The following is a 12,481-nucleotide window of genomic DNA, read 5'->3' as shown; positions in this document are numbered from 1 at the left end:
AATATAAAATACCTTCAACAGCTAAGTGACTACTATTCTATCTTTTTTTACAGTTAATATTTTAATTGGCATACTGAAGAGATTAGTAAATAATTATATTGATATGGAGATTAAAATATCTACTTTTTTAAAATGATTGGGGTAGCACCTTTTCCAAATAATTCCAGAATATGGAAGCACTAAACCCTATTAGTTCAAAGGAGATCCCATAAGCTCCAGTCTCTGTTTCTCAAGTATATGTAATATGATTCCAATACTTCTATTGGATATCTAAGTAAATTTCAATAATGCTTGTACTGCTACTCAGAAGAACTGTTCTGTTTTTTTAGATGGATAACCTCTCTAAGTGCTGCTCTGGATTTTTTAGAAGAATTGGTTAAAAATAATAGAAGGAGGAAGCCATCAGCAACCACTGTTCACAATATATCATTGCATCAGCTTTAGCCACAAGGCTCACACTGGCCAGTTGGATTGCAGAGTTTTGATATGTGGAGAAGAGAAGGCTCAGAAAGACAGAAGGGAATTCATAGTGTTAAAATAGTATGAACAATAGATATTGTAACAAAATACAGTCTTTTGTTATCATTAAGCAGCAATAAAATAGCTTAGGTGATTCTTAATATTTTGTCTAATTACTATTAAAATATGCAACATTTAATCTTACCACTGAGAAGCCAGTGTAGTAAAGATATCACTGATTTCAGGTTCTTGGAACAGTTTCAGAAGTTCTGGTTCAGATGATAAGTCAGCAAGGATCCTTAACTCAATATGGGAAAAGTCTAGAAAACAGTGTTAAAATGCATCTATTGCTCTAAAATAAAAACATACCTGCATTTTAACCAGAATATCATAAATTAAAATGTAAGCCTGGAGTAGTCAATCATTTCTTCATTCTCAAAAAAGGCAGGTGCCTGTAAGAAGCTCATCCTGAAGATGCTATATTCCAGCTATGGATCACAAAGTGTCTCAGTCCTTCATTATCTTCATGTGTCAATTAATATTATTAACTATTTATATTCACAAGGCAAAAATATCATCTACTTCCAAAACATAATAAGGAACACACACCACATAACAAAATTAATTGTTACTAAGGGATTTGACAGCCTTGTAAAATATGTCATCCAAAGGAGAGAGGAAAAAGACATGAGAGAACTGTGACTATTAATATGTATGAGAATAATAATTCACTCTCTCTCTTACCTGCTGCTAAAAATGTACATCCTTTTTTTGAAACAAACAGCGTTCTTGGGGAAATAGTTATTATGTCCTCTTCTTTTCCTAGAGAGGAAATCCACATTTAAATCCCAAACACCAGTTCAAAAATACTGTGCTGCAAACCATAGAAGGTTTTATACCAAATACACAGCCAACACCACAGAAATGGCAGTGTAAGCAAACTATCAGAGCACCAACTGCCAGCATCACAATTATTTCACTATATCAGTCGTGTACAACTTTACCTTCACCACCCTTGCTGTACTGCTCACTTCCTTTCTCAAATCCACACCCTTTCCTAAACACAAGCTATCAAATATATACAATAACTAACATTATTCTCAGATCACTTAATAAAGGATACATTCATAAAGAAGGGTCTACAAAAATAAGTAAAAATATGTATTTTTGTATCTTTAAACATGCTGCAGCAACGTATTAATAACCAAATTCTGAGGTGGTAGGGGACTATAATATTGATAACATACAGCTGTCATAGGCATCCAAATTGTAATGACAGAAATCCCCAATAATATCATGAAACACTAACACAAGGTACGAGAAACTGAATGTATCCAGGGAATATCACTTGACATAGTGTAGGGAGGGATGGTGTTTGAAATGCAACAGGATCTGGTCAGCATAAAAGTGAAGAAAATAGAAAAAATGTGTCTTGATATAGGAAAAACTTCGAAATACATTTTTGAGAAGCATATAAGATGATTAACAAAGTCTCCAGAAAGTTTCATGTGCCACAGTTATGCCCAGCACCTCAGGTTTATGCTGCCCCTGCTGACACAGTTTTTAATAGCAACTTTGAAAAAATACAAATAAAAATGACTCATGTAGATAAAATAAAACTGCTGTCAAAATTTTACATTATCTTCCCTAGCCTCCTGTTTAATGACCTGTATTATTTCCAACACAGGGAGTGAAAAGCTGTGAAAAGGCAAAGCTTGACCTTAGCAGAAAAACACTGAGCAGCACTGCCCAGCTGTGGCCGCAGGCATTCCAGGAGGAGAATGTGTGTTCCAAAATCTTTCTTATATTTGAGTCTGCTCTATGGGTTTCTCTCTTTATCACTTGGCTCATGCTTTTCTAGACTTCACTTTGATTCTCTCTGAACCATCTGCCTTAAATCATCTGCCTTAACACATCTGTTATCAAAAACAACACATCTGACTAACTACTTGTGTTTAGTTGTGAGTATGATTAAAATGGCCCAGCTTAAACATTGACTCAGGCAAAGCCTTACGAGCTAAACACACAAAATCATCCCTAGGATATTTAAGGTATTTAAGATGTATCATTTCATTTGGAAAAAGTGAGGGAAACAAAAAAAATCTAAAAGCTTGTAACTATTTAAATCACTGCTGAAACACCAAGTATTTTTTTCGTGAACATCAGAAAAAGTAATTGGTTTGAATGCTAATGTATAACAAAGCATTGATTATCTGATATTTAATGCTGGACCAGCTATAAGCTTGCTTCAAAATATAATATCACACAGAAAAATAATTAGATAAAACTGTCTTTTCATCTTAATAAAAACACAGTTTACCTTTTATGTACTGTTTCTTTGCAATTGTAACCGGATGTTTAGAGATACCTTGGATGTTCTACAAACAGGAAGAATAAAAATGCTTAGTAAGTGAAAATGTATTAAAATATGTTTAGGAACAGTTTATTACCAGCATTACTGATATTAGTGCCAACAACTTTTTCCCATATAATAAGAAAGATTAACCACTTTGCCTTCCAAAGGAATCTTCACCCTCTGCATCTGTATATACTTTTGAATATTTGTTCTTCCATAAAAATTGGAAGATTCTAAGAACAATTACTCGCTTGTGACCATTTCAAAGCCTAATCTCTGGATGCATCATAGAAGATAATTAGTAATCCAATAAAAAAAGAATTTTCTTCCTGTTTTAACCTGTGTCTCAAAATATTGCATTACTTTTGAGAAAAGAACACATGTGAATCTTGTCTGCAGGCTAAAGGAGCTGAATATTCTTCAGACTTGGATTTTTTCTAGTATCTATTCCTACTATTTTTAAATGCAGGATAAATGAGGAACCATTTATTGTCTACAGCACATCAGTACAGGTTAAAAACTAGAGCTAATTTTATCAACCAATAGGCAGGTCTAGGATCAGCAGCAATTTTTTTTTTCAAGGTCTGGGTTCATACACCTCCAGTAAAGCATCAAAGATGCACAAGACAACTCCTTTCTGTTATTTTGTGTCGTTATGCTTCTTTATCTAGAAAAGCTAGACATGACAAGAGAATGTGTATCAAGCTCTGATTTTGTCATTCCATGTAATTAATTTGCAAGTGGTTCAGGAATTAGAGGAACATACTAATATTATGCAATACTGAAAGTTCAGAGAGTGGGAATAGTGCTATATAATTTCCAAATCAGAACGATCATTTTCTATGCAATTTTCAACTCAAAATTGTTATTTTAAACTTAAGAGGGATGTAATCAGACAGCAAAAGCTATTGAAATCCAAAGCAGAAGCAAAAGAACAAAACCCCCAAACCACAACAGTGTCATTCCTAGCATGAGTACCACCCTTAAAGATGTACAATTAAATGTACTTAAGTTGAACACCTGCCACAGCATCCTACAGAGAGAAACAGGAAAATACCACACAAAATACAGAATATTTTCACAGCATGGGTAAAAATTAACAACACTGCTCTTAGTCCATCAATACTCAGAAGAAACACTTGCCAACTGGAATATTTTATTCTTTAGCTTCTAGAAACAGTCAAAAACACATTTGTGGCAATGCTTATGGTAATGCATATTTTAAAGTCATTTTTGAAGCAAGTGGTTATTTAATCTGTACACAAAACTAACACTACCATTGGCAGCTATTGATTTCCACTAACAACAAGATGGGTATAACTAGTATTCATTCCTATAAACAATATGCAGTCCAAGTGGCCATGGAATCTAGTAGATCCTCAGAAACTCAGAAAATTTAGTCCTTTATTATGTACCTGGATATGAATTAATGTGGGAGCCTAATTTTACACACATTAAAATATATTTTAACTCTGATTTATAGAACCATTCTAACAGAGGATGGAGAGGGGCTTTTCATTTGACTCTACACTGGTATTGTGACATGTACTTAGGTAATTTCCGGCACAGGTTAAAATTGTTTATAGTTACTCTCACTGATATTTTTCCTTGTCTCATTAGCTTCAAAATCCTGAACAAAGTGAATTTTAAAAGCTATTTCAAAATCTATCAACAATGTAAAAAGCAATCACTATATTGGTATCTTGTTTACATTGAGGGCATATGAACAAAGTCTATCTTAAACTCAATTTTAAAAGTGTTATTAATAATTCTGGAAAACACCAGTAATTACAATTGCAAAATGTGTTTTCACTTGTAAATTAGTTTACACCTCATAATTTGACTAGCTCCCCAGAAAAGAGGTAACTCAAGAAACATGAGAGTTGTAATGCTCATCTTTAAGCTATTGGAATAGTTCAGCACATCCCTCTCATCTAATTTTAGATTAATTATTTTATGCAAGTTGCTGGTTTAAACAGGCTGCGTAGAATCCCTCTATAGCCACGGATTCTACCTCTACTGGCTCTACCTCTACAAAATATAACCTGTAGTTTTGTTTTTATGTGTACATTTCAAGTCTTTCTGCAAAAACTTCACAGACCATCCAATCTGAGATGTGAATGTTATCCCTTACTGTTAGAAAAGGGCATCCACATCTTGTTAGAACCTACAAAAAACAAAATTGCCCTCTCTGAAAAATCATGTTTCAACAGACAAGAAGGAAAACTTGAAAAGGTGTGGTGGAAAAGCTGGTTGTGGAAGTTAACTATTATAATACCTCTCGTCATTGTTTCTGAGTGAGGGTAAAAAAAAAAAGATTAAGTTATTCTAGTAGATAATTAACAAGAAAATTCTAGAATAATTTTTTAAAATATTAAAAACATATAAAAACAACACTGTAATCCAAAATTATCTTCCAACTGATAAAAGGATAGATGAAGCCCAAATCCCAGATTCAACAGGTCTGAAAGGCTGTGATAATCAGGGCAGATTGCTGAAGAAAGCAGCTGTCACTCTTATCTTCCACAAGGACAAGAAGGAAGATGCAGAAAACTACAGGCCAATGAGCTTCTCCTCAGTTCCCAGGAAGATGATGGCACAAATAAACCTAGAAAACATCTGCAAACATATTAAAGTCAAGTAGATGATCTGGGGCAGTCACCATGGATTTAGAATGGGGAAATCATGTTTAACCAGTGACACCTTGTGCAATGCAGTAAGCAGCTCTGTGGAGGCAGGGAGAGCGGCAGATGTTGTTTACCTTGACTCCAGCAAGGCTTTCAAAACACTCACACATAAAAGCCTCAGAGAAGCTGCTGAAGTACAAGTTAGATAAGTGGACAGTGAGGTGCACTGAAACCCAGCTGAACTGCAGCTCCCAAGGGCTTTGGTGAGTGGCACAAAGGTGCAGTCACACAGCTGGAGGTCAGTCACTGCTGGAGCAGCCCAGGGGCAAATAAGGCCCAGCAGCCCCATCTATGACCTGGATCACAGGACTGATGCAACCTCAGCAAGATGGCAGGCAACTCAAAACCCTGAGCAGTGCTTGGCAGATGAGTGATTCAGAGGGACCTCAGGCAGCTGGAGACACAGGATGGCCGGGTCCCACAGGGTTCACAGTCTCGAAAGCAGCTCTGCAGAACACAACCTGTGGATCATGGTGAAGAGCAAGCTGAGCCAGCAACGAGCTTTGTACTCAGGAAGGCCAACAGCAGCCTGGGCTGCATCAGGAAGAGCATCACCAGCAGGACAAGAGACTGATCCTTGTCCTCTGCTCAGGGTGCCTGATGGGAGTATGTAGAGAAGATGAAGCCAGGTTCTTCTCACTGATGCCCAACAACAGGACAAGAGGTGACAATCAGAAACCATTACAGGAAATTCCATTTGAATGTAAGAAAAAATTTTCTGCTGTGTCAGTGGTCAAACACTGGAACAGGCTGCCCAGAGAAGTTCCAAAACCTCTACCCTTGGAGATATTCAAATCCTCAATAGACAATCTCCAGCAGTCCTGGCAAGGAGGCTCAGAACTGATGGGTTTTGGGTGTCTCTCTTGAAGCCTCACAAACACAGCTTCAAGCCTCAATAAGCAATGCTCTAATCCATAAGGAAAGTCACTATATGCAAGGAGAGTAGAATCATCAATGAAACAATCCCTCATCAAAATCAAACAAGCAGCTCCCCAGTTTTATGAGTTTCTTCTCAGTCAGTTCAACTCTGTTGAGCTTTTTATTTCTGGTATCCAAAATTCTGCATCTTCATTTGCCACTGATATTTTCATTCCTTCCAAGATTAAAACCAGTATATTATTTCAGTTTCTTCCAAGGACTACAGTATACAGACATATATTGGATAAATGACCTTTGAAGTCAGTGAAGTTAGATTTTACCCAATCACAGAGGCTGGGGGTGCATTTTAATTCTTTCTTACTCTACATCAAGTAGGGCTGTTGTTTGTATCTCCCATACTCTGATTCTCCGTTCAGTTTTTTATATGGATTCAGCTAACCCCTACATCTCTCCTCCTCCCCATTTACATTATTAATAGCATAAATTGTTATTTTGAACAAGTAACCTCAATCAGCCCCAGTGACTCAGAATACACATCCGTGTCTGTATACAAAGGCATCAATAGTTACAAGCTTTTATTTTTTTCCTGGAAAATGGCTCACTAATCTATAATTACCCAGATCTGCATTTCTAAAGCTTTATGGAATATGTCATTCTGAAGCCCTACAAACTGCAGGGAGGGGAACAAAGCAATCTAACAGGTTACAATGTTACTGAAATAAATGGGAAGCACAGAGGTGGCTCCTGACTATTCTGTGGGCATTTGATTCTGACTAATTCCCTCACTGTTCTAAGAGCTTACTTAAAAATAAGAACAAGAGACAAAACTTCCCACTAAGATAAGAACATCCATTCATAAATATATACAGGATGGATGTGTCACACAGGAAATTAAAAAATAGCCAAGGAGTTAGACCAAACAGATAGAAGGAAGGAGTTAGACAGGTAAAGTTATGTACATATCCTTTGATGTGGTGACCAATCCACCTGCTGTTAGTGAGGCACAGTGCCAAGCACAAGAGCAAAACAAAGGAATTAATTATTGTTTTACAGTGGCTACCAGTGCCAACAAATAGCAAAAGCTACTTGCATTTCTTGTAAACAATAACATTTACTGGGACTGTGATCTTGTTAGATTTAATAGCTCTAATAGATTTTGCGTCAGGAAACCAATTATTTCCTCATACTTGAGAAATACACATTTTCTTTTCCATTTGAAAAAAAGTTCAGAGCAGCAAAATTCTAGTTTCTCTCATGAAATGTAGCACTCCAGCAAAAACTGAAGCATTACAATTCAAAAGTTCCTGTGATTTCTCTTAGCAACTTCTTCTCCAGAAAGTTTATTAGAATAATTAGGCCACAACTATTCTCTTTGAACACCAACTCAGCTCTACACAATAAAACACAAAGTAAGCTTTTAAATCCACAGCATCTGTTTGATGACTAGCACTGTAATACTTTTAGAGCAGAAGCAAGACTTTGGTCTGTAAGACCAGACTTCATTACAATGCTAATAGATAGTTGGATGACAACTCCTTTGAGCTTTACATTCCAAATTTTTAATTGCATTTCAAAAAAAAATTCTAATTGCTATTTTTTTTTAAATTCTTGCTATTCTTTACTTTTCTCTCCAGTTTATTTGCTTCTTCAAAATTTTCTCACTTCTTTTTTCTTTGTCTTTTGTTGTTCTACATGGGACCACACCTGGTGATAAATTGTGCTCTCACATCTCATTTAATCAGTTTGAGAAGAAATTTAAGCACATGTTCAGTGAACTGCTTCCTTGACCATCAACACTTCACTTGCTCCATTGTTAAAGGCCAAAGGTATTGGAGAACTAGCAGGGAAAACTGCACCCTGCCTAGAAGAGCATCTTTGCAATGCAGAATGAAAAGACAGAGGGCACTCACAACACCAAACTCACTCAATTTATCTGGCACCTCCAAAGCTGGAGGCAACTCACTCATGAGAAATTACACAGCAAAAATAATTTTAAAAAACTTTTTGGAAAATTGCCACATTTAATTACTGCCCACACTAGCATTAATTAATAGTTCTAAAGGCATAAACAGCTATTTTTGTGACTTCTATATGAAACACAATTTCAAGACAGTCTGAAGATCTAATTTTTAAAATCTGGCATGGATCTCAAAAAACACAGAAAATAGGAAAATGAACAAAGTCACCATAGCAATGCCAGCCTGGTATGCATGGTACATGCACTCCTCAGCAAACCTTGACTTGTCTGCAATCGCCATCTAGTGGCTTGGGGAAAATTAAAGACATCTATTTTCCTTGTCAAAAAGCACAGAACCATAAAGACTTCTGGAGAAGGATTCCCTCTTTTTTGGTCCTAGTTTTCACTTTTCAGCAGAGAACAATCAATCGAAGGTAAGGCACTACCCTCTTGCCTTACCAGCAGCAAGGAATTATCGAGGTTTTTTAGACATCAGACAGTGGGAAACTTAGAAGTTATTCATCCCATTCCCACAAGCTTAATCAGCTTTGAAAGATGTGAGCACAAGGAAGGAAAAAAGGGCAACCAAAATTCGTGACTTCTTACTTCAGAGAGTAGGCTCTAAGAATAGTGTTCTATTACATACAACTAATTATCTTTTTGCCATATTCCTTGAAATTTAGACCTGACAATGATCTCAGACAATAAAGATTTAGCAGCACATGAGAAAGGTTTTGATGAGTTATTTTTAAAATGAAAAAAAAAATTTGCTCACTGATTTGATTAAAATCTGTGGTTTGTAACAAATTTTCACCTTTGCACAGCAAGCAAGGAAGTTTGTATATACGCAGCTCTTTGTATCTTGCAAGAGAAAAAGACTGCTCTTGTTTGCCATCTACAAACTGACTACATTTTATTACTTATTTAATTTCATTTTCCTGAAAGAAAAATATACACAGAATACCAACTCTATTACACTAATATTCATTAATATGGGAAGCTCAAACTCTGGGATGAACCCCAAGGAGATATGACGTGGTTTTGGTGAAAAAATACAATGCTAAGACATTGAGATAACTCCTTGAGTGGCAGCTGCAGATAGTAAATATTGTACAGTTTTAGATGAGCTGCATATTATAGCTTTAAAGCAAACAGTGTCAGGGGAATATTGTCCAAAGGTAGAAACACCAGACCTCTAACTGCACAAAAAATTGCAAAATTTCCAGGCTGGAGGAATTTACTGTTAAAAGATGTAACAGTTGTTTTATGAAAAGGGTAAAATTTAGCATCTCAAACAAGATTGTTCCACATACTGAGGAATTTACTGAGCATATGTTTGCAGGGAATTCCTCTTAAAATGCTGCGAACAGGAGGCTGGTTGAAGGAGTTAAGGAAACCCAAGTAAGTAATGTCTCTTTGCTCCCAATGAGGAAAGGACAGTCCCTGACTTTACAGAGGTGGCCCTTAACTGTAAATTCCCAAGAGCCAGAGCCAGTGCATGATCATGCTGGGACAGGAGAACTATGGACAGCAAGGCCACAGGGGTGACAGCAAGATGACCCCTGTCCTATTCTGTCCATCTTCAGCAATTGTTGTACAAACCACTGGTTTTTTTCTACTGCTGTTCCCAGCTTGAGAGAGCACATCCATATCCAAAACTCTGCACAAAGTTTCCTGAGGCTTTATGAAAGGTTGCTGAGGAAATAAAGAATTGGTAAATTTTCCACTTAATGGAAAATTAATGACACAGGAATAAAAATAATTGTCAGCAGAGAAAGATGAATATAATAGGAATGTAGAGCTACTGAGATAATTTTCCTGAATTTCTTTGGAATGCCAATGACAAAGATTTGGAAAATCATTACTGTGTGAAACCTGGTCCATCCAAAACAAGAAGTCTCTTTCAATCTACCTAACCTTTGATCTTCCCCTATAAACCATTTTTTAAATCATTCTTCATTTCTGCTCTTGTCCAACCTCTCAGATATTTTATTTTTTCCTAGATACAAATTGGAAGACATCACATAGCAAAATAAGAACATCACATAGCAAAATAAACTATTTAAATACTTCTGCTCTATTCAAACATGAAATCTATGTTGAGATGGAGTTAAGACTGCATTTTGTCCTTGCAAACAGGAATTCAGCCATCATAGAAATATAGTAACAATTCCCCCTTTTGAGAGCATGTAACACAAGACATAATTTGTGTGTCTGAGATTTTTATTTCAAATGTTCTGTCTCCAAACACTGAGTAGTTCCTACAATGTATATCTAAAATTCCCTCTAATGGAGTGCTTCATATGAAAACCAAAAAAACCATCAGGCAGAATTTCTAAAATCTTAATCAATTGGCAAGAAGTTCCAACAGAAAACTTAATAACAAATAGACACAGAGATATTTAATATAAGGATCACATATGTATTTGTGCACATTGCTGAAGATTCAGCAATCTTATGTCTTATGGATGAGGACAGGAAAAATAACCTCAGCATGGACATGGGCTCCATGAAACTCCTGAGAGCTCACAGAGGCCCAGGGCCCAGTGGGGACATCAGGGGATGCTGCACATGCCAACCTCAGGCACAAGAGAAGTGCCCTGACAGGAGCTGAAATGTGAATGGATAAACAGCAGCAGAACAATGACTATGACAGACATCAGTGAATGACACTAATTGTTTCTTGCAAGCTGAACTCCATGCTAATATTGCTCTTAAACTATTCTCAGATTACATGGAATCAGACTTAATAAAATTCCAAGAAACACCCCAAAGTGCATAGACTAACTCATGTAACAGAATACTTCCAGTAATAGATATTACTATAATTACTTTACATTAAAACACCTTTGAATCTGTGAGGTAGTGAAAGCTACATTAATCAAAACAAGCTTTTTAGCAAGGATGATTTTAATTTTGATTCTTGTTAGCTTTGTGTTCCAATCATATTATAGAGAAAAATAACCTGCCAGTAGCAGTAGCTGTATTCCAAGGTGAATTTCTAAAACATGATCATAGCTTTAGCTTTTACCTGGAATATTCCCAAAAGATCACTGGCAAAGGCCATTTAAAGGGTAAAATGAATCAGCATATAATCAACAACGTTAGCAATGTCCACTCAGTAGCAGTAAATGCTCAGTGCTGACAATTTAATTTATACATACTGGATTGAAATATATTATCCTCTAATTCCAAAGAAACAAGTGGAAGTATGCAGTGCTGTCATCTCTCAAGCATAGGAAGATTTTAGAGGAACTTTTTTTTCCCTATTTCTACAAATTTAAGCTTCTCTGAGAATTTCTTTTGCCAAAAACTAAAGGACAGTGAAGGAAGATTTCAGCCTCCATAGTCAATATTTCATAATATGCTAAAAATACTCTGGCTGATATTTTTCCAAGTTGTATAGAATCTTTCATTTTTGAGCAGCCAATTTTAATTGCTCTGTTTATTTCTGTGCTTATGTTTAGCTTGCAGAAGAAATAATGACAGACTACCTTATCCTGCATAAACAAAATACAAGTATCTTTTATGCTATTACTGCAAGGAAGTAGATTTATACCAGCTGCACATTACCTTTCTTTAAATAACACACAGAACAATTATACATGCAAAGATGATCCCAAACAGAAGAGAAGAGGACAGGATTGAACTGCTTGTTTTAAAGAATGACAGCCCAGATGATGCTACAAGTTTTAGTGAGTCAAATTGTGCTATAAAATGTTGTCCATGTATTGGATACACCCACTCACCATGAGGTAAATGAATCCATACAAATCAGGAGCATTACAGCAGAAAATGCCAAAGATGTGCATATATCACAGAAAAGGACACTGCAGTCCAGATGCTGAGAGAACAAAGAGCAAACCTTGTTTCTGCATTTGGGTAATAAACCAAGACAGAGATGTTCTGGAGCATCAGATATGAGTGTTACAATGTGACCAACAGTGACTTTCCACACTACAGTTGTTACACTAATACCTAAGAACTTTCTATTGCTAAGTTAAGGTAGTGTAAAATTTCATCCTGAAAATGTCATTGGACCAAAGGCTTGTCAACATGCCCATTCACTCAGTTTTAAGTACAATTTTCCTGTCACAGAACTTCAGCTGTGATGAGTGAGGAAGAGGAAATAGAGAACTTCTG

At 36.2% G+C, this 12,481-nt stretch overlaps 1 protein-coding gene across 1 annotated transcript in view; it reads right to left on the bottom strand.

Annotated features, from left to right (window-relative positions):
* POLN (DNA polymerase nu) overlaps nt 1–12,481 on the bottom strand; it is an 88,085-nt gene that overhangs the window by 50,916 nt on the left and 24,688 nt on the right. Inside the window, exons 15-17 of the mRNA XM_074541668.1 lie at nt 2,780–2,837; nt 1,204–1,281; nt 665–779 (exon numbers count right to left, since the gene is read on the bottom strand). Of these exons, the coding sequence (XP_074397769.1) occupies nt 665–779; nt 1,204–1,281; nt 2,780–2,837 (251 nt within the window). The remainder of the gene's footprint in view (nt 1–664; nt 780–1,203; nt 1,282–2,779; nt 2,838–12,481) is intronic.

This window comes from Zonotrichia albicollis, chromosome 5, assembly GCF_047830755.1.
Source record: "Zonotrichia albicollis isolate bZonAlb1 chromosome 5, bZonAlb1.hap1, whole genome shotgun sequence".
In the NCBI taxonomy this organism is placed as follows: domain Eukaryota; kingdom Metazoa; phylum Chordata; class Aves; order Passeriformes; family Passerellidae; genus Zonotrichia; species Zonotrichia albicollis.
The sequence above is the reverse complement of the archived record's forward strand: the minus strand, read 5'-3'. Positions and strand labels throughout refer to the sequence as shown.